Source organism: Balaenoptera borealis, assembly GCF_965194805.1.
Source record: "Balaenoptera borealis genome assembly, chromosome: 1".
NCBI lineage: Eukaryota > Metazoa > Chordata > Mammalia > Artiodactyla > Balaenopteridae > Balaenoptera > Balaenoptera borealis.
Genome location: NC_138860.1, coordinates 127,255,588 through 127,279,784, shown reverse-complemented (window position 1 = coordinate 127,279,784; position 24,197 = coordinate 127,255,588). Strand labels below are relative to the sequence as shown.

At 35.7% G+C, this 24,197-nt stretch overlaps 1 protein-coding gene across 3 annotated transcripts in view; it reads right to left on the bottom strand.

Moving 5' to 3' along the window:
* The window catches only part of PIGK (phosphatidylinositol glycan anchor biosynthesis class K), a 135,705-nt gene that overhangs the window by 27,100 nt on the left and 84,408 nt on the right, over positions 1-24,197 (bottom strand). For all 3 annotated transcript variants that reach the window (XM_082355732.1, XM_082355730.1, XM_082355731.1), the window contains one exon: positions 8,130-8,214. In XM_082355732.1, the coding sequence (XP_082211858.1) occupies positions 8,130-8,214 (85 nt within the window). The remainder of the gene's footprint in view (positions 1-8,129; positions 8,215-24,197) is intronic.

Sequence of the window (24,197 nt, the reverse complement as noted above, 5' to 3'; positions counted from 1 at the left end):
ACAGAATTTTTCAAACTTACATAAAGTTGATGAAATAGCAGTATTGAAATATTGATCACTATTTTTAAATAGCTTTACAGTTTCATTTATTCCTTGAAAAGCAACATTTTTGGAAGTGACTGTCATAAGTTATAATATGAAAGCTGAGATTAATTTATATGAATCTAAAATTATATCCCAGTTGATATTAAAGGAGCAGCACATGACCTTCAAGTAGTTTAATTTTCATTACTTGCCTTATAATTTGAATGAAAATAAATAAGCAGTATGTTATTTTTCACTAGACTTCAGTTCTAAAGTCTACAATTAGAGAAAGCTCTATAAGAATTTAAAGCAATCTTCGTCAGTCCCTAGGCAGGGAGACTACTATGGATTCAGCCTTTTGATGAGTTTCCAGGTATTGATAATTCAATAGGCACATTTTTAAAAAGAAAGTGTCAGAAATTTTCTACTTGATAGACATTTCAGTCAACCTTTAGTAAAGTTTAGCTATAATGAGGTAGGCATTACTAGAATAGAAAAACATAAAAATGCCAAAATAGCTAGAGTAAAATAAGATGAAGAACTATCACAAACGAGGACAGAAGAACTGAACAATTGTCCAAATCCATGTCACAATGACAGAAGCTAGAATTGCAGCATCCAAGACAACATCTCAGAATGTAGAAAAGTGAGAGGAGGTTCTCAATTATACATATTTTTAAATATTATATTATAAGATTAAGAGACTGGACCATACAGATAAAAGGTTCTGTAGGCAAACACTGCAAATAATTACCTGCAGTGGTACTCAACCTGAGGTAGTACTGCCCTCCATGGGAGGGGAGGAATTCAGAAAAGGTGAGTGCATTGTTTGGTATGGTATCACAATGAATGAGTGAGGAGTACTAATAGCAACCAGTGTTTGGAAGGACCAGGGATGCCAAAAATCCTGTGATGCACAGACCAGTCTTGTACAATGAAAGAATGGTCCCATTCAAATGCCAAGAGTACCCCAAAGCAAAACAATGGACATACCAGGAGCTATATGGACTGCTTGTACTAGAAAAACAAAATTACCTCTAGGATTAAAAAGGAACAACAAAGCACAGATGAAACAAAATTTTGCAAGATAACCTTCCATGTTATAAGCCAAGGCCTGATGGGACACACTCCAGTACTTCTTTCCAGTAAACTGAATCTTTAATGGATACATAGCTCTATAGTAATCTTTTGGGCAGCTTGTGTGAATGAAAGAGAATAGGTTACACTATATCATCACCATGTACCCTGCAGAGATGCATTAAAAAATATAGATTTTGCAATCTACTAAACTTATTAAAATATTAAAGGATTTGTAAGAAGCCTTATAACTGAAACTGGGGGATCCAAGAAAAGCGTGGAATCTGGATAAGAACACAGTGGGGAAAAAGTGGATAATATATCTCTGTCAAGAAAAAATATTCACTTGAGTATGCTAAAGTTTTTTAAAGCCTACACCGGTTTGTGCCTTTGTTTACACCTAGCCTTTGCCTTAGTAAAGGGTCTTGAATTAATAAAGAAGATAAAATTGTTTCATGATGTTGATACCCAGAATGAATCTCTCACATATATTAAATCCCAGGAAAGCATCTACTAAAAAATCTCTAATCAAGATGTTTAAATCATGCATATTTATGCTTGTTTAATATAGGAACAGGCTGAGATAGTAAGATAAGTTTAACTTCACAAATGAGGACAATAATCATCAGGACCAAGAACAGACAAAAGACCACAGTATAGTCACATATTTCAAATCTTAAGAGTAAATTTAAGCTATTTTTTTAAAGTGGCTTAATTTTAAAATTAACATGTCTGAAGTAAACGTAAAATTACTCATATGGGAAAATAATACACTTCTCTCCGTACCTGTCTCAGTTAGATAGTTCTGTACCTGCCTTCCCAGTAAACAGATTAAGAGAAAAAATAATCACCTTTAAAGAAAAATTGTCAACATAAGCATGTAAGGTTAACCGAATCACTTTCTTTTGCATGTATTTTTCTATTTCTTTGTAATATTCTACGTCCTAACTTGATGAATCCTTAAAAGGAATAGTTGTACTTTCATGTGAAGTGATGTTCCCTTCATCAGTAGCTGCAATTTACGCCTTCCCATGCAGTTTATGCTTTTGCTGTGTTGCTGCAAGACCACTAGGTTGCTTGAATTGTTAGTGTAATGAACCCTACGATCTGCACACCTCCTCCGAGATGTTTAATAAACGCCACCACTGTTGGCTATGAAAGGAATCTGAGTATCATAAACAGGTCTGCCACAAGCTCTTTGTGACCTTTAGAGAACTCTTGACTCTCTTTTCTTCTTAGTCAGCATGCCAGATCCCTGAAGTCAACAAACGTCTCCATATTTATCCAGTGTGTACTATGTATCAGACACTGTACTTAACTCACTTTCCAATGAAAATACTAACAACACTCACCAACATGTGGGAAGAATTCATATAACTTTAGCTTATGAGAACAAAATAGAGGAAAATGGGGGAAAGGGACAAGAAAGAAAAGTGAGAAAGTCAGGAAGACAGAAGAGGATAGAGAATAGAGGAAATGGATAGAGAAGGAATGACAGCAAATGAGAAGCTGGCCTTTCTCATTACGTACTCTGTGCTCTTCCTCTAACATTACTAGAGCTATGCAACCATGTGAAGAGATGGTGTGTAAAATATTAACAGATGTGCTGTGCACATGGCCAACTCAGCAATTATCAGAAGAGGTAGATGCCAATCCAAAACTATACAACGTAACGGTATAGCTCAGCGGAGGAACACCATGAATCTCTCAGTGCCATGAAGCCACGTCAACTACCCCCTACTACCTAAGCTGTGATTCCATCATCCCAGGAAGGAGTGGAAGAGGGAGAAAATACTAGGTGTAAGTGACTACATTTTCTACCATTAGGCAGAAAGAGGAGGAGGGATAAGAGGTTAGTTGATAAAAAAAAAAAGTGCAGTTATAAGAAAATATGGAAAAACATGTATTTGCTCTACTGATTTGTGGCTTCTGAAAATCGTACGCACTATATATCAACTGTGCTGAGGGGCATTCACATCGTTTCCAATTTGTTGTGGCCACAAGTAATGCTGCTATAAATTATCATTGCACTGAGATTCTTATATGTTAGTACTTTTATTTATATATTAACACTATGGGTTATATTCTCACAAGTGGAACCATTGGGTTGAAGGGTATATATATTAAATGTGAGTAGATGTTGCAAGATGGCCTTTTAAAAAGGTAGGGATAATTCAGATATCTACCATCAAGGTATACAAGTATCTTTCTCCTAGCATCTCTGCCAGAAATGGGTGATTTTAATTTTTAAAATATCTTGATGGAAATATAATTCATATACTATAAAATTCACCCTTTTAAAGTATACAGTTCAATGGTTTTAGTATATTCACAGAGCTACACAATGATCACCACCAAGTGTAGAACATTTTTATCACTCAAAAAAAAGAAACCCTATACCCATTTAGAAGTCATTCCTCATTCCCCCACCTCATCCTAGTCTTAGACAACCACTAATCTACTTTCTGTCTCTGTAGATTTGCCTATTCTGGACATTTCACACGAATTGAACCATACAATGTGTGGTCTTTTATGACAGACTTTAACTTAACACATTGTTTGTTTTCAAGGTTCACCCATGTTGTAGCATGTATCGGTACTTCATTCCCTTTATCACTGAATAATGGTCCACTGTATGGATGTACTATATTTTATTCATCCATTAGTTGATGGACACTTGTGTTGTTTCCAATTATTGGCTATTATGAATAATGTTGCGATGATCATTCATGTACAAGTTTCTATGTGGATGTATGTTTTTATATACTTAGGTTGGAATCAATGGGTCACATGGTAAATCTATGTTTAACCTTTTGAGGAACTGCCAAACTGTTTTCCAAAGTGTGATTTTAATTTCTGCCAATTTGAAGGGCATATAATAATTTTACTGAATTGGTAATGTGCACTTCCTTACTGAGTTTTAGGCTTTCTTTTCATTCATTGGCCATTTAAGTTTGGTTTTTTCTGAACTGCTTTTCATCTCTTTGTTTTTTTTTTTCTGAACTGCTTTTCATCTCTTTGTTTTTTTTTTCTGAACTGTTTTTCATCTCTTTGTTTTTTTCTGAGTTGTTTTTTATAAACTTCTAAGAATTCTGTGTATATTTTAGATATTAACCAATTTACTATTGTTTCTTTGTAAACATTTTGTCTTGATTCTAACAGTCTTTTAACGTTGTGGTATCTTGTGTTATATAAAATATTGAATTTTTATGGTGCTGAACATATCTTCTGCATTTGTGTGTTCTTTAAGAAGTTCTTTCCTACTTCTAGATTAAAAATGCAGTTGCCTAAACTTTCTTCTAAATATTTTATTTATTTATTTTACTTTAAGTCTTTATACAAAATTTACTTTGTATTACATAGTATGAAATAGAAGTTTAACTGTTTTCCAACTGAAATACGTATCATCTTAATCATATATCTAATGATCAAACATAATAAATTTTTTTCTCTGGATTCTCTGTTCTAGTGTTTTTCAAGCCACAGATCAGGACTATTTGTTGCTTTCGAAATCAATTTAGTATGTTTTATTTGCCATTTAAAAAATAGAAAAAGAAAATAGTGTGCATCATATGTAATAAGGGCAAATGTTTCATAATACTTTTATTTCTAATTTTTAACATACACATACAAACACATACATCAAGCATCATTATGTATGTAAAATGTATTTCTTATTGTCAATTATAATAAATAAAGTTTGAAATCCACCCTTTCATTGTGTTCCATTAATCCATTTGCCTATTCCTTTGTCCATACATAACTATATAATTCTAGTGGCTGTGTTTTCTCTCTTTTTATATACCTTCTTTGCTATTACTGGATACTTGTTCTTCCACATGAACTATGTGGTCATTTTTTTTTTTCTAACATTAAAAAAAAAACTTGCTTCTATTCTAATTAGAACTGCTAATTTGGGAGAAATGATACTTTTATGATATTAAGTTCCCTGCTGCATCAAATATTTGGTATAACTTTCTGCTTATGAAACATGGTATGTTTCCACGATTCTTACACTACAGGGCCTATGGTTTACTTGATAAATTTACTCCTAAGTATTTTATAGTTCCTTTCATTGTGAAAGAAAAATTTTCCCATCTTGGGACTCCCCTGGTGGCGCAGTGGTTAAGAATCTGCCTGCCAATGCAGGGGACACGGGTTCAAGCCCTGGTCCGGGAAGATCCCACATGCCGCAGAGCACCTAAGCCCCTGCACAACAACTACTGAGCCTGTGCTCTACAGCCCGCGAGCCACAACTACTGAGTCTGCATGCCACAACTACTGAAGCCTGCGCGCCTAGAGCCCGTGCTCCTCAACAAGAGAAGCCACCGCAATGAGAAGCCAGCACACTGCAATGAAGAATAGCCCCCGCTCACTGCAACTAGAGAAAGCACGTGCACAGCAACAAAGACCCAATGTAGCCAAAAATAAATAAATAAATAAATAAATAAATAAATTTATTTTAAAAAAAAAAGAACATTTTTCCCATTTCCATCCTGTGTAGTTATTGCATATATAGAGAAGCTACCAGTTTTATTCATCTTATATCTGGCTATCTCACCAGATTCTCTTATTAATTCTACTGTTTGTAACTTGAGTGTCTTGGGTTTCCTAGATGTGCAATCATGTTGCTAGGACCCCTAAAAAAAGGTAAATAATTTGGCAATATGAAATGGTAATACTGAAATCTTGCCTACCTCCTCATTGTAAAATGCAGTTTAAGTAACATACACAAGAAATTAATTACTCAAATGACTGAGACACATTCCTCTCTCTCTGCTATTTCTCAAGTTTCTCCTCATGTTACAGCCCCTGTCCCTGCTCCTTCTCTCCTTCAGCTCCTAAACTGTGCCACCAGTGAGAGGCCCCGGCTTCTGATGGCTGGGTAGTAGGGAAAAGAGATAATCTGGCTCTCACTATACCATTAAATATATATATCCATCCATTCAGATATATACATACATGGCACAAGGCTAGATGCTGAAAAGAATATCAAGAAATCAAGGACATCCAGAAAGACAATCAAATATAAGATATTTATAAGACATGTGAATAAATAACATTATTTCAAATAAAAATGACACATGCTCCAAAACAGGCATAGGTAAAGTATGATTCAAGATTAGAAGAAAAAATAGTTACTTATAGTATAAAAACATACTATTATTATAGGTGGAGCTTAGATATATACTACAATAATGCTATAATTTAAATACATTACATATTTAAAAGTTTTGTAAGATTGGCTGAACCTAATTATTACATGTATTATTACTATTCTCTTCGGGGAAAAACCACTTTCAAATAATCCACTTATAAGTAAACTTCTAGCAACATAACTCATATGTTTCTTAAACATCACTTGGACAGACAATGGTAACAGTTCCAAAGTTGTAGTACTGTCAATAAAGGGACATAACAAGAGGAACAGATTATAAGAGTCTGGTTTAACAATGATCTTTCCTGATTACCTCCTGAGAACAAAATTAATTTTATTCAATAAAAAGAAAAAGAAAATAAATTCCTATCATGTATCTTAAAATTAAAATTTTATAAATTCAGTTTTAAAAATTTCATTATAATGTTTAATAATTCAGTGTTAAAATTAATATAGCTTCTTATAATGCCAAGAATATCATCATAAAAATTTTCACCAGGGTCAAAGTTTTTCATCTTTGAATTTATACAGTATATAATAGCAAAATGCAGCTCTTACATAAACCATAGTTTATTGGTTCATTCAAGCTGTAAAAATATGACTGACATTTCATCTGGTCAACCATCTTAAAGGTTAACTCTTGTTTCCTATTTCAGATTTTATTCTAGGTGAACTGTTCTGGGCAGATTCTATTTATCTATTCTGAACAAACCACAAACTGTTTCATTTCTCACTCTGACTGTTAGGAACATACTGACTTGCTGCCTGCTCTGCTGTTTAATTCATTCATGCTGAGAGTCAGGCATGAAGACAGAATTTTAAATGTGACATTTGCAGGCTGTTAGGTCATTTAAGCTCGGACAACACCAGGGAATTCCTGACATATAACTGGACCTGATTACCAACCACAGATAGGCTACCAAAAGGGGCAAATTTCTGACCATTTTTGGTAATTTCTCATAGAATTTTAATATTCAATTTTAATGTCAATGAAAAGATCTATATAGCCAACATTTTAAAGTAAAAGCCTGTTTCTTTTAATAAACTCAACCTGGAACTTCTAATCAATCCATATCTGCGAAATAAAAATTCTTTTGATTGGCAAAGACATAAGGAAAAACTCATAATAATAATTAACATTCATGAAAATTCTGACAAATTCTGACATTTAAGGGCTTTTAATATTTCCCATAATCTATAGCCTCCGAAAAATCTGGTAAGTCTAAAGGCCATAACTCTCACCAACAGATCACTTTTAAAATTCTTCGATTCTAGTCCAGCAGGGCAGACTTTATATGCTGTCAAAATTACAGTACCAAATCTAAGTTTAAAAACTTACCACACTGCCTTCTTTAAGATTACAGTTATGTAAAAGGGATGATAGAGTCATTAAAATTGGAAATGAAAAAATTACCCACATGACATTTAGAATTATACTTTACAAGAGTTGATAATGGGGTGGGGCAGAGGAAGTAGGGAGAGACTGCTTTTTCAATTTAGCTACTCAGAAAAATTACACCAAATGATATTTTTTCAACTTTTTCTTTGTCACTAACAAGTACCATATACAATGGTGCAAATGAGCATTCTCTGAAATTAACGCTTGTTGTTAAGTAATGCGCAAAAGATAATTCTGATTCTACCCTGTATTTTATATAAGCAAGAATTCTACTGTTACACAGCAAGTAGCCTTTTAATATTGTGCTTTGAATGAGATTTCCAACTGTAATAGGTGGAGTCTAAATAGGGCTAGACGGCCTGGAATGCCTTTCAGCTATAGCACATTGATTCTGAAAAACCTAACAAAAGCAATTACTTTTCAGAGATTAAAATTATTGTTTCTTTCAAAAGAACAAAATGGAAGGCAAACCTGGTGTATTATCTGAGCTACAGGAAGTTGTTCAGCATATTTCAGAGGTTCCATTAGTTCCTCATCCATCAGGTCTTTCTTATAGCTGGAAAAAAATTAAGAAACACAAAGCCAAGGTAAATATTATTTTTAAATATGCCAAATGTTTAAATATGCCAAATATGAAATATATTAAAAATATATATCTAATATGAGATTCTGAAATAAGCAGTATTTGTCAATAATCTATGAAAAAACACCTAATGACAATTTTTAAATGACATAACCATGAATACATTCAGATTGCATTTAATTACTATTTAATAAAAGTAGCTAACATCACCTAATAGTCTCAGATCCTGTTTTTCACTCTGAGACTTAAAAATGTTTAAGAACTCCATGTTCACTGCATATGCTTTTTATCATAGTATTTAAATAAAGGTCTTCAAAATCTGGCTCCAACCATTCAAGCCTCATCTCCAGCAACTCCTTCTCTACGTCCAAGTCAATAGTTTCAGCCATTCCAACTAGTGGTCACCTGCCCGTGGGCTTGGCATCTCCATGATTCTAAGTTTCTCCACTGTGTTTCCTGTTTGGACCAACCACAACTCCTTCTTTGTTTACTCTTCCTTCAAATATAATAATTTATTTAGACGCATCTAGGTACATTTTTCACCTCCCTGAAGACAAAAATTATGTCTTATTCTTCTTTGTATATCCAATGTTTACCATATAATAAAGACTCAATAAATGTTTGCTGAATGAATGTATGAATAAAACAAAGACAGCAATAACTCTCTGAGAGGTTATTCTACATGGAAAATATTTTCTTTAATATCTATATTTACAACGAGATTCAGAGTTGATACAACACATACCTAACAGGGTATAAAACAGTAAAGTGCAGAGTAGGAATAAAAAATAAAATCTCCCCAAATGAAGAGAATTAGAAAAAATATTCTGAAAAAAGTATTGACCCTTTTCAAAATAGCAAATAAACATTAGATTCATTAGATTACAAAACAATAAGACCGAAACACATTTAAACTTTCACTTACCTTTTATTCCTGTAAACTATACATCACCTTATCAACTTAAAATCAAATTTAAAAATTGAAACATTGAATTATCTTGAAAAATAATAAAACAAGACTAGTATATAAGTCTCCAGGGCTGTAGTTAAGAAATCTGATGATGAGAAATCTGGAATCTCTCCCAGTAAAAAGGCAGATATACATATAAGGACAAAATTTTGTATATAAGAGTTTAAGAAACCTCTTAGCTAGGTAAAAGTTTGTGCATACTTTGCAGATTAGCATAAAAATAATTAATTTGGGGGAACTTTGAAGACTCTCACTAATGATGAAAAAAACTGTCTTAAAACATTGTTTTATGGAGAGAGAAAGCAGAACAGTGGTTTCCAGGGGCAAAGGAGGGGAGAAAGGGGAATTACTGTTTAATGGGTAGAATTTCAGTACTAAAAGGTGATAAAAATTCTGGAGATGGTTGGTGGTGATGGTTATAGGATAATGTTAACATACTTAATGACACTGAACTGTATACTTTAAAATGGTTTAAATGGTCAATTTTATGTTTTGTATATGCTGTGGGCTGAACTGTGTCCCCTCAAAATTCATACGTTGAAGCCCTAACGTTGAGTACCTCAGAATGTGACTGTAATTGGAGACAGGATCTTTAAAAAGATGATTAAGGTTAAATGAGGTCATTAGGGTAGGTCCTAACCCAATATGACAGTGTCCTTACAAGAAACTAGGATGCAGAGAAAGACAAAGTAAAGACCATGTGAAGACACCAGGAGAAGATTTGACCATCTATAAGTCAACAAGAGAGGCATTATAAGAAAACAATCCTGCCAGCACCTTGATCTTGGACTTCTAGATTCCATAATTGTGAGGAAATAAATTTCTGTTGCTTAAGCCACTCAGTCTGTGGTACTTTGTTATGGCAGCCCTGGCAAACTAATACAGTATATATTACCACAATTAAAAATAAAATAAATATTCATTGACCAAAAAACCCACAATATTTTTAAATATTTCACAATGTACATTTAAAAAGTCTCTCTACATTTTTAGGTATATAAAACATATACCAAGCAACAAAAGGAAAACAGATATATTGAATATTATCAAAATTAAAAATTTTTGTCCTTCAAAGGACACTACCAAGAAAGTGAAAAAACCCAAAAAATGGGAGAAAATTTTTGTAAACCATGTATTTGAAAAGATTTGTATCAAAAATATATTACAGGGACCTAATGACACTTAAAAGTTTTTGCACAGGAAAGGAAACCATAAACAAGACGAAAAGAGAACCCTCAGAACGGGAGAAAATATTTGCAAATGAAGCAACTGACAAAGGATTAATCTCCAAAATTTTCAAGCAGCTCATGCAGCTCAATATCAAAAAAACAAACAACCCAATCCAAAAATGGGCAGAAGACCTAAATACACATTTCTGCAAAGAAGATATACAGATTGCCAACAAACACATGAAAGAACGTTCAACATCATTAATCATTAGAGAAATGCAAATCAAAACTACAATGAGATTTCATCTCACACTGGTCAGAATGGCCATCATCAAAAAATCCACGAACAATAAATGCTGGAGAGGGTGTGGAGAAAAGGGAACCCTCTTGCACTGTTGGTGGGAATGTAAATTGATACAGCCACTATGGAGAACAGTATGAAGGTTCCTTAAAAAACTAAAAATAGAACTACCATACGACCCAGCAATCCTACTACTGGGCATATACCCTGAGAAAACCATAATTCAAAAACAGTCACGTACCACAACGTTCACTGCAGCTCTATTTACAATAGCCAGGACATGGAAGCTACCTAACTATCCATCGACAGATGAATGGATAAAGAAGATGTGGCACAAATATACAATGGAATATTACTCAGCCATAAAGAGAAATGAAATTGAGTTATTTGCAGTGAGGTGGATGGACCTAGAGTCTGTCATACAGAGTGAAGTAAGTCAGAAAGAGAAAAACAAATACCGTATGCTAACACATATATATGGAATCTAAAAAAAAAAAAAAAAAGGTTCTGAAGAACCTAGGGGCAGGACAGGAATAAAGACGCAGACGTAGTGAGTGGACTTGAGGACACAGGGAGGGCGAAGGGTAAGCTGGGACAAAGTGAGAGAGTGGCATGGACATATATAACACTACCAAATGTAAAATGGCTAGCTAGTGGGAAGCAGCCACATAGCACAGGGAGATCAGCTCAGTGCTTTGTGACCACCTAGAGGGGTGGGATAGGGAGGGTAAGAGGGAGACGCAAGAGGGAGGAGATATGGGGATATATGTATATGTATAGCTGATTGACTTTGTTATAAAGCAGAAACTAACACACTGTTGTAAAGCAATTATACTCCAATAAAGATGTTAAAATATATACACGTATATATTACAACTCAATAATAAAAAGAGGAATAATTCAATTAAAAAATCTTCCTTCCTCATCAAGGATATTTCTAAGTGAAACTGGCATATTTGAGGTTATTTATTTTTTACTGTGTGTCTGTGAGGGGAAATAATACAATGACTACTCAGTACAGTTTGGTGCTACTGCCTTAATTAAGGAACCAGAAGTTTCCATAAATATCTGCTAAAAAAAAAATGAGTTCAGGTTAAATCACTGAAGTAATTCTAAGAGTAAATAGAAATATGAAAAACTCTTCTAAAAATATAAAGTAATGACGTATACAATGGAATTCATTTTACTGACAAAATGTCTCTCAATCAATATAAAAGATACAAAAATATTAGAAATCTAGCAATTTGTTTTGATGTTTCTAAAATGCCAAGTAGTTGTTACAAAAAATTTCAAACTCATTCATTTTCCTTATTTTGTTTTATTTTTTCTGAACCATTTGAAAGTAAGTTGCAGATATCATGACAGTTCACATCTAAACACTTCAGTATGCATCAACCAAGAATTGGTTTGAAATTTTTCTTTTCTTTTTCTGGTCACGCCGCACAGCTTGAGGGATCTTAGTTCCCCAAAAAGGGACCAGACCCGGCCCCAGCAGTGAAAGTGCTGAGTCCTAACCACTGGACCGCTAGGGAATTCCTTTGAAAATTTTCTTAACAACTGCCAAGACGTTTTTTTCTTTTTTAAACATCTTTATTGGAGTATAATTGCTTTACAATGGTGTGTTAGTTTCTGCTTTATAACAAAGTGAATCAGCTATATGTATACATATATCCCCATATCTCTTCCCTCTTGCGTCTCCCTCCCTCCCACCCTCCCTATCCCACTCCTCTAGGTGGTTACAAAGCACCGAGCTGCTCTCCCTGTGCTATGCGGCTGCTTCCCACTAGCTATCGGTTTTACATTTGGTAGTGTATATATATCCATGCCACTCTCTCACTTTGCCTCAGCTTACCCTTCTCACTCCCTGTGTCTTCAAGTCCATTCTCTAGTAGGTCTGCGTCTTTATTCCTATCCTGCCCCTAGGTTCTTCATGTTTTTGTTTGTTTGTTTTAGATTCCATATATATGTGTTAGCATACAGGATTTGTTTTTCTCTTTCTGACTTACTTCACTCCGTGTAACAGACTCTAGGTCCATCCGCCTCACTACACATAACTCAATTTCGTTTCTTTTTATGGCTGAGTAATATTCCATTGTATATATGTGCCACATCTTCTTTATCCATTCGTCTGTTGATGGACACTTAGGTTGCTTCCAGGTCCTGGCTATTATAAATAGAGCTGCAATGAACATTGTGGTACATGACTCTTTTTGAATTATGGTTTCCTCAGGGTATATGCCCAGTAGTGGGATTCCTGGGTCATATGGTAGTTCTATTTTTAGTTTTTTAAGGAACCTCCATACTGTCCTCCATAGTGGCTGTATCAATTTACATTCCCACCAACAGTGCAAGAGGGTTCCCTTTTCTCCACACCCTCTCCAGCATTTATTGTTTGTAGATTTTTTGATGATGGCCATTCTGACCGGTGTGAGGTGCTACCTCATTGTAGTTTTGATTTGAATTTCTCTAATGATTAGTGATGTTGAGCATCCTTTCATGCGTTTGTTGGCTATCTGTATATCTTCTTTGGAGAAATGTGTATTTAGGTCTTCTACCCATTTTTGGATTGGGTTGTTTGTTCTTTTGATATTGAGCTGCATGAGCTGCTTGAAAATTTTGGAGATTAATCCTTTGTCAGTTGCTTCATTTGGAAATATTTTCTCCCATTCTGAGGGTTCTCTATTCGTCTTGTGTATGGTTTCCTTTGCTGTGCAAAAGCTTTTAAGTTTCATTAGGTCTCATTTGTTTATTTTTGTTTTTATTTCCAGTTCTCTAGGAGGTGGGTCAAAAAGGATCTTGCTGCAATTTATGTCACAGAGTGTTCTGCCTATGTTTTCCTCTAAGAGTTTTATAGTGTCTGGCCTCACATTTAGGACTTTAATCCATTTTGAGTTTACTTTTGTGTATGGTGTTAGGGAGTGTTCTAATTTCATGCTTTTACATGTAGCTATCCAGTTTTACCGGCACCACTTATTGAAGAGGCTGTCTTTTCTCCATTGTATATTCTTGCCTCCATTATCAAAGATAAGGGGACCATATGTGTGTGGGTTTATCTCTGGGCTTTCTATCTTGTTCTATTGATCTATAGTTCTGTTTTTGTGCCATTACCATATTTTCCTTATTGCTGTAACTTTGTTTTATAGTCTGAAGTCAGGGGCCCTGATTCCTCCAGCTCCGTTTTTCTTTCTCCCTTTTTTGAGTCTTCTCCCTTTTTTGCTTGATGAGTCTGGCTAGTGGTTTATCAATTTTGTGTATCTTCTCCAAGAACCAGCTTTTAGTTTTATTGATCTTTGCTACTGTTTCCTTCATTTCTTTTTCATTTATTTCTGATCTGATCTTTATGATTTCTTTCCTTCTGCTAACTTTGGGGTTTTTTGTTCTTCTTTCCTAATTGCTTTAGGTGTAAGGTTAGGTTGTTTATTCGAGATGTTTCTTGTTTCTTGAGGTAGGACTGTATTGCTATAAACTTCCCTGTTAGAACTGCTTTTGCTGCATGCCATAGGTTTTGGGTCATCGTGTTTTCATTGTCATTTGTATTTAGGTATTTTTTAATTTCCTCTTTGATTTCTTCAGTGATCCCTTGGTTATTAAGTAGTGTATTGTTTAGCCTCCATGTATTTGTATTTTTTACAGATTTTTTTCCTGTAATTGATATCTAGTCTCATAGCATTGTGGTTGGAAAAGATACTTGATACGATTTCAATTGTCTTAAATTTACCAGGGCTTGATTTGTGACCTAAGATACGATTTATCCTGGAGAATGTTCCATGAGCACTTCAGAAGAAAGTGTATTCTGTTGTTTTTGGATGGAATGTCCTAAAAATATCAATTAAGTCCATCTTGTTTAATGTATCATTTAAAGCTTGTGTTTCCTTATTTATTTTCATTTTGGATGATCTGTCCATTGGTGAACGTGGAGTGTTAAAGTCCCCTACTATGACTGTGTTCCTGTCGATTTCCCCTCTTATGGCTGTTAGCATTTGCCTTATGTATTGAGGTGCTCCTATGTTGGGTGCATAAATATTTACAGTTGTTATATCTTCTTGGATTGATCCCTTGATCATTATGTTGTGTCCTTCTTTGTCTCTTGTAATAGTCTTTATTTTAAAGTCTATTCTGTCTGATATGAGAATAGCTACTCCAGCTTTCTTTTGATTTCCATCTGCATGGAATATCTTTTTCCATCCCCTCACTTTCAGTCTGCATGTGTCCCTAGGTCTGAAGTGGGTCTCTTGTAGACAGCATATATACAGTTCTTGTTTTTGTATCCATTCAGCCAGTCTATGTCTTTTGGTTGGAGCCTTTAATCCATTTACATTTAAGGTAATTATCGATATGTGTGTTCCTATTACCATTATCTTAATTGTTTGGGGTTTGTTATTGTAGGTCTTTTCCTTCTCTTGTGTTTCCTGCCTAGAGAAGTTCCCTTAGCATTTGTTGTAAAGCTGGTTTGATGGTGAATTCTCTTAGCTTTTGCTTGTCTGTAAAGGTTTTTATTTCTCCATCGAATCTGAATGAGATCCTTGCTGGGTAGAGTAATCTTGGTTGTAGGTTCTTCCCTTTCATCACTTTAAATATGTCCTGCCACTCCCTTCTGGCTTGCAGAGTTTCTGCTGAAAGATCAGCTGTTAACCTTATGGGGATTCCCTTGTATGTTATTTGTTGCTTTTCCCTTGGTGCTTTTAGTATTTTTTCTTTGTATTTAATTTTTGAGAGTTTGATTAATATGTGTCTTTGCATGTTTCTCCTTGGATTTATCCTGTATGGGACTCTGTGCTTCACAGACTTGGTTAACTATTTCCTTTCCCATATTAGGGAAGTTTTCAACTATAATCTCTTCAAATATTTTCTCAGTCCCTTTCTTTTTCTCTTCTTCTTCTGGGACCCCTATAATTCAAATGTTGGTGCATTTATGTTGTCCCAGAGGTCTCTGAGACTGTCCTCAATTCTTTTCATTCTTTTTTCTTTATTCTGCAGTAGTTATTTTCACTATTTTATCTTCCAGGTCACTTATCCATTCTCTGCCCCAGTTATTCTGCTATTGATTCCTTCTAGAGAATTTTTAATTTCATTTATTGTGTTGTTCATCATTGTTTGTTGGCTCTTTACTTCTTCTAGGTTCTTTTAAACTTTTCTTGTATTTTCTCCATTCTATTTCCAAGATTTTGGATCATCCTTACTATCATTACTCTGAATTCTTTTTCAGGTAGACTGCCTATTTCCTCTTCATTTGTTTGGTCTGGTGGGTTTTTACCTTGCTCCTTCATCTGCTGTACATTTCTCTGTCTTCTCATTTTGTTTAACTTACTGTGTTTGGGGTCTCCTTTTCGCAGGCTGCAGGTTAGTAGTTCCTGTTGCTTTTGGTATCTGCCCCCAGAGGCTAAGGTTGGTTCAGTGGGTTGTGTAGGCTTCCTGGTAGAGGGGACTGGTGCCTGTGTTCTGGAGGATGAGGCTGGATCTTGTCTTTCTGGTGGGTAGGTCCGTGTCTGGTGGTCTGTTTTAGGGTGTCTGTGACCTGATTATGATTTCAGGCAGCCTCTCTGCTAATGGGTGTGGTCATGTTCCTGTCTTGCTAGTTGTCTGGCACAGGACGTCCAGCACTGTAGCTTGCTGGTCATTGAGTGGAGCTGGGTCTTTGCATTGAGATGGAGATCTCTGGGAGAGCTTTCGCCGTTTAATATTACGTGGAGCCAGGAGGTCTCTGGTAGACCAATGTCCTGAACTCGGCTCTCCCATCTCAGAGGCACAGGCCTGACACCCGACCGGAGCACCAAGACCCTGTCAGCCACACGGCTCAGAAGAAAAGGGAAGGGAAAGGGAAAGGGAAAGGGAAGGAAAGGGGAGGCAAAGCAAGGCAAGGCAAGGCAAGGCAAGGCAAGGCAAGGCAAGGAAAGGCAAGGGAAGGAGGAAGGAAGGAAGGAAGGAAGAAAAAGTTATTAAAATGAAAAATAATTATTAAAAATTAAAAAATTTAAAAATTAATTAAAAAAAGAAAAAAAAAGAAAGAAAGAAGAGAGCAACCAAACAAAAAAACAAATCCACCAATGATAACAAGTGCTAAAAACTATACTAAAAAAAAAAAAAAAAGACAGACAGAACCCTAGGACAAATTGTAAAAGCAAAGTTATACAGACAAAATCACACAAAGAAGCATACACATACACACTGACAAAAAGAGAAAAAGGAAAAAGATATATATATCATTGCTCCCAAAGTCCACCGCCTTAATTTTGGATGATTTGCTGTCTATTCAGGTATTCCACAGATGCAGGGTACATCAAGTTGACTGTGGAGAATTAATCCGCTCCTCCTGAGGCTGCTGGGAGAGACTTCCCTTTTTCTTTGTTCGCACAGCTCCCGGGGTTCAGCTTTGGATTTGACCTCGCCTCTGTGTGTAGGTTGCCTGAGGGCATCTGTTCTTCACTCAGACGGGACGGGGTTAAAGTAGCAGCTAATTCGGGGGCTCTGGCTCACTCACACCGGGCGCGGGGAGGGGTACGGAATGCAGGGCGAGACTGCGGCAGCAGAGGCCAGCATGACGTTGCACCAGCCTGAGGCGCGCCCTGTGTTCTCCCAGGGAAGTTGTCCCTGGATCACGGGACCCTGGCAGTGGCGGGCTGCACAGGCTCCCGGGAGGGGAGGTGTGGAGAGTGACCTGTGCTTGCACACAGGCTTCTTGATGGCTGCAGCAGCAGCCTTAGTGTCTCATGCCCATCTCTGGGGTGCGCGCTGATAGCCGTGGCTCGCGCCCGTCTCTGGAGCTCGTTTAGGCGGTGCTCTGAATCTCCTCTCCTCGCGCACCCTGAAACAATGGTCTCTTGCCTCTTAGGCAGTTCCAGACTTTTTCCAGGACTCTCTCCTGGCTAGCTGTGGCGCACTAGCCCCCTTCAGGCTGTGCTCACGCCGCCAACCCCAGTCCTCTCCCTGGGATCCGACCTCCAAAGCCCGAGCCTCAGCTCCCAGCCACCGCCCCGGCATGTGAGCAGACAAGCCTCTCAGGCTGGTGAGTGCTGGTTGGCACCGATCCTCTGTGCGGGAATCTCTCCGCTTTGCCCTCTGCACCCCTGTGGCTGCACTCTCCTCCGTGGCTCCGAAGCTTCCCCCCCTAACACCCGCAGTCTCCGCCCACGAAGGGGCTTCTAGTGTGCGGAAACCATTCCTCCTTCACAGCTCCCTCCCACTGGTGAAGGTCCTGTCCCTATTCTTTTGTCTCTGCTTTTTCTTTTGCCCTACCCAGGTACGTGGGGAGTTTCTTGTCTTTTGGGAGGCCTGAGGTCTTCTGCCAGTGTTCAGTAGGTGTTCTGTAGGAGGTGTTCCACATGTAGATGTATTTCTGATGTGTTTGTGGGGAGGAAGGCAATCCCCACGTCTCACTCCTCCACCATCTTGAAGGTCTACCTCTGCAGGACTTTTTAAAAAAATTCACTCAAAGTGTAATTCACAAATAATCTTGGGTATCACTAGGGACTTTGGAGTTTTTTACTTATTCAATGTCCCACAACAAATTAAATTACTCATTTTGAATTTCTTGAAAATGTCCATCATTTTCTTGCCGTGCTTCTAAAAGGTATGATGTCAAACTGATTTTCTTTCCACTTTAATTATTTTCATTTTTAATTTATTTTAACAATAAAACTATTTTTTGGTTTGGAGGCTCTGGTGGTCTTTTCTTTTCCTTTTATTTTAAGGTCTAATACTAGGATATAGGATATAGCTAAGAGTCAATTGTTCTAGATCAATCAGTTCCCCCAGGCATATAGAAGCCCTTTCAATATGGAAATTCACGTCTCCTTTTATTTTAGAAAAGTTTGTTTTATTATAATTTTAAGTATTATTTCTGTTCATTTTCCATTTGTTTTTCTAGTTCAAGCTCTTGAACTAAATATATTGGATTTTCTCTATCACTTTTCTCTCTGATCTTTTTATCTGTCTTATTTCAATTTCACTTTCTTGACCTTTTCATTTCTATTCTTTATGTCTCTTACAGAACTTCTGGTAATATCTATCTTTCCTTGGGTACCTTGTAATTTAGTTTTCATTTCTGAAATGATTTTTGACTTTTTTTGTTGAGTTCCTTTCCAGAGTTCAGTCAGCTCCTATTTCATACATCTTCCTGTTCATTGTCCATTTCAATTTTGAGTTTTGGAGTGTCCTTTCATAATGCAATTGCTTGGTTAATACAGGTTATTAACAGGTTAATACAGGTTATTCATGTTCGAGTATTGTGTCTTAGTTTTTCTTTTTTTGTGGCTTTTCTTTTCTTTCTTTTTATTTTTCCTTTCATTCTATGTGTGTGTAAGTGTGCTGAGAAGATTTGGTTTTAATTTTCTGTTTTCTTATAGTAACTCTGTATGGATGCTGGCTTCTTTTTCTGTTGAAGATTATTTGCACTGGTTTTTTTCAGAATCAGCAATAGTAAGCTATCTTGTGAAGAGGGGAAGAACAGAGATAAGTTGGCTTATTAGGTTTCTCTCAGTTCAATAGCACCCTCCTCTGTGGCTATAATGAAGTGTAGATTCTTTAATAAATGGTACTTTTTGTGGCAGTGGTGGGAACAGAATTTGTCTGTTTTTTGTTTTTCCATTTTTCTTATTTCCCTTGGTCCTTTATCTTCAGCTGCTTCTTTCTTTCCCTTCACTACCAAGCATCCAAGGGACACGCCCTCCCTCCTTGCAAGGTATCTTCCATTCCCTCAGAATTAATTTCCCAAGACTGTCACCTAAGTCGCCCACACTTTCGAAGCCCCATCTCTTCTATCTTCAGTAGCTATGGCTCTGATCAAGTAGTCCATGTTTACAGCATAATTCAGAAACTGAGAAAACTACCAATGTTAATTTCAATTTATATATGTCTGCCATCCTAAGGGAATCTGAATTTTTCTCCTGCAAAATCGTAAAGTTCTCTTTCTTAAAGCCACCCATTATTCCTTTCATTTAACATTTTGAATTCTCCCTAAAAGGATGTACTTTTTCTATTATCTCTTTCCAAGATCCTTCACTAAGACACACTACTTAAATAATTTAACAAGAGAGTAGTTTCTGCATGCAAAAGGCTGTATATTCCTTTTCTTACTTTACTGTTTCTTTTTTAAAAAACTGTGCTCTTGAAGAAAACAGTAATAAATGGAATGGAATTTGCTTATACTATGGAAGGATTCTGGATCCAATACAGTGATGCTACCATCTTAAATCAAAATGCAAATCCTCTGCATAAGTAAATAAAATACTGCTGGCAAAATTCTGAAACCTGTGAAGTTAGTCTTTACAAACGCTCGTTTCTTTTGTGTTCTTTTTACTCTTTCATACATGCTCAGTGCCCTCAAAAATCTTCCTCCTCTATGCTGTCCAAGCAGTCCTACCATAATACTGTAAAATTATTTATGGTACCCATATAGAAGGTCATCTCTGATTCAGAAACAGATGAAGTTTTTATTCCATATTGCCATATTGAGATTAGATTATTCACGTATAAAATGACCTAGCTTACTGTGGGCAGAAGACCAAAGCATCTTTTCAAACACTAGAAATATACCCAACAAAAAGAACAGGAAGACAGACACATTGTGCTATGCCAAATACAAACTAAAAATTAAGAACATCAACAAATAATTCAAGACACATGATGTAGGGTAATCCAAAGTCATTAGGAAGGAATTCTCTAAACATATCAAAAATAGGAAGAGAGCCAAAGTTAGTGTTACTTCTTGAACTTGATAGCTTAAAAGAATTATTTGAAACTAAAAGTATATAAAGAAACCAGTTAATTTAATATAATCTTGTTGGGGAAAACAAGGATAGAAAAATTTCCACTCCTAAACTGCATTAAAAAAAATGCCCAAGCATTCATCTAATTGACAACACATATTGTAATGCAAGATATAGTTGACAAACCTGCAACCCTATGATATTCCTGAAAGTTTAAAGACACTCTAAGGGAAAAAAACAACTCAAATTTATTGGTCAATAGAGACATACACAAAATGCTATTACAACTCCAAAAATGTCCCAAGCATCACCAAAGACTATTTTTGTGAAGAGATAGGTTATATAGAAATGAGACAACAATCTAATGCATCATCTTCCTTGAAATGAGATTCCCCTCCCAAACTCATAGTATCACCATTCTTCTAATTGTCAAACTAAAAATTTGTAAGCAAAGATATTAAAACATAACCTTGGCTATTATCTACTTTGAAGAAGCACAAGGAAGATGATGAGCTGGGGAAATTAGACATAATTTGAGATAGAGAACAGAAAGTTAACTCCCAAGAGAATTAATGTTACATTAACTTATGGCCCAACTGTTGAAATACATCTTATTTACCATCAGCTTGCAGTGAGGTATAAAGATGCACACACCAGTTAAAAAAGAATATCTCTCAAGCAATTCAGTAAAGTAAATATAATAAAATCCCAGAAAACCAAGCTCTAGTTCTCATTGAAGGATCTCTTGTCTGGTAGAAGTTGTAGGCAGGCTTTCCGAAAGTTCCCAAACCAGCAAATGTGTATATATAAGGAATTATCTTTGTAGAGTCAGACAATTCTAAGATAACAGTGGGTAGTCAAAGGAAAACCTGTCAACTTTACTGAGCACTCACCCTGTATTAGACAATCTAGTAGGTACATATAACAAGTTATATATGTGTGTTGTTTAGTCATTTTATTTTGCTTACATATATATCTATGTATACATGAAAAATATGTAGAATATTCATAGTTTCATTAATAAATTATATGCTATATACAAATATATACAATGAAAATATGTAAATACATACAAAATTGACAAAGAACTCACATAATTCAACATCAAAAAAACAAACAACCTGATTAAAAAATGGGCAGAGGACCTGAACAGACATTTTTCCAGAGACATACAGAGAGCCAACAGACACATGAAAAGATGCTAAACATCACTAATCATCAGGTAAAGCCAACTCAAAACCATAATGAGATATCACCTCACACCTGTCAGAATGGCTATTATCAAAAAGACAACAAATAACAAGTGCTGGCCAGTATGTGGAGAAAAGGAAACCCTGGTGCACTGTTGGTGGGAATGTAAATTGGTACAGCCACTGTGGAAAACAGTATGGAGGTGCCTCAAAAAAATTGAAAGTAGAACTACCACACAATCCAGCAATTCCACTTCTGGGTATTCATCGGAAGAAAACAAAAACACTAATTTGAAAAGACATATGCATCTCTATGTTCACTGCAGCATTTTTTACAATGGCCAAGATAAGGAAACAACCTAAGTGTCCATCGATAGATGAATGGACAAAGATGGGGGGGGTGTACGTGTGTGTGTGTGTGTGTGTGTGTGTGTGTGTGTGTGTGTATACACACACACACAGTAGAATATTACTCAGCCAAATAAAAAAGAATAAAATCTTGCCATTTTGCCACAACATGGATGAAGCTGGAGGGTATTATGCTAAGAAAATAAGTCAGAGAAAAACAAATACTGTATGATTTCACTTGCATATGGAATCTAAAAAACAAAACAAATAAACAAACATAACAAAACAGAAACAGAGTCACAGATACAGAGAACAAACAGGTGGTTGCCAGAGGGGAGGAGGTGGGGGGATGAGCGAAATAGGTGAGGGAGATTAAGAAGTACAAACTTCCGGTTACAGAATAAATGAGTCACAGGGATTAAATGTACAGTGTGGGAAATATAGTCAATAACAATGGTGACAGATGGTAAACAGACTAATCGTGATCATTTTGTAATGTATAGAGATATCAAATCACTATGTTGTACACCAGGAATTAATTATACTTCAAACTCATAGAAAAAGTGATCAGATTGGTGATTACCAGAGGCTGGGGTAGAGAGTGGGGCAATTGGATAAAGGTGCTCAAAAGGTACAAACCTCTAGTTACAAAACTCTGTTAACCTCTAGTTAACACTGCTATATGTTATATGTGAAAGTCAGGAGAGTAAATCCTAAGAGTTCTCATCACAAAGAAAAACATATTTTTTCTTTATCTATTCTTTTCTACCTATATGAGATGATGGATGTTCACTAAACAATGTGGTAAAGTCAAATCATTATGCCTTAAATTTACACAGTGCTGTCAATTATATTTCAATAAAACTGTAAGGGGAAAAAAGGCCCAGCAAAAAATAAATAAATAAATAAATAATATGTATAATTCAGCCACTTTTTTTTTTCATTTAATATGTTTTTGAGATCCTAGCACCTCAATATGATCACCAATCTAGCTCATTACTGTTAATAGCTATATGGTATAATATGAAAATGCTCCATTTTATTTAGACATTCCATTATGGATGGATATCTGCTTTCATTTATTTATTACTAGAAATAGTGTTGCAAAAAATATCCTTCCAGGCTACTTTGTCTACATGTGCAAGAGATGCTCTATAACGGGCAAACCATAGCCCACAGGCCAAATCTGGCCTATCATCTGTTTCTGTATGTCCAGTAAGCTAAGAATGGTTTTTACATTTTTTTAATGGTTACAAAAACAAATCAAAGGGAGAATAATATTTCATAACAAATGAAACTTATATAAAATCCAAATTTCAGTGTCTGTAAATAAATCTTTACTTGACCCCATTCATTTGTTAATGTATTATCCATGACTTCTTCTGCACTACAGTAGCAAGAATATTTGCAACTGAGGCCATTTGACCTACAAAGGCTATAATGTTTACTAGCTGGCCTTTTACAGAAGAAGTTTGCCAACCCCTGTTCTAGAGTAATTATTTAGAAGTGGACTTGCAGGGTCATAAGTTATTATGCACATTTTAAATTTTGCTAGTAACAACCAAATTACTATCCAAAGGGGCTGCATCAATTTATACTGCCACCAGAAATGTGTAAGTTCCCATTTCCCTCATCGCCACTTAAGTTTCTACAAGAAACAGTATCTCATTGTTTTAATTTCCATCTCCCTTTTAAACATATACTTGAATGGTCACTGGACATGAGTCTTTCTTCTTTTCCAAACTGTATTTCCTTTGGTCATTTTTCTATTGGATTGTCTTGAAAAAAAAAAAAAATCAATGTGCAGAGTTATACTATTTGGATAGAAATTCTTTGACATACATGTTGCAAATAATTTCACCCAGAGTTTCTCTTTTAACTTTGTATTTTTTTCTTTTTTACTATATATAGTATTTTAATTTTGTTGCAGTAAGCTTTATTAATCTTTTCTTAGCTATGTTTTATATGACATCTTTCCCCACTCCTATTTCCCAACTCTTATTAAGTTTAATAATTATTAAATGGTAGATTCTCTTAGATTTCCTATTACATGGTCTGTAAAAAAACAGGGAAAGTTTGCCTCTTCCTGGTTCTTATGCCTCCTATTTTTCCCTTGTCTTCTCACATTAGTTGGGACTTCTTGTGCAATGATGAATCGATGGAAATATAATATGCATCCTTATCTCATCTGACTTTCATTGAGATGCTGCTAAAGATACACCCTAAAGTATAATGTTTTCTGCTCGCTTTAGATACATGGCCTTCATTAAGTCA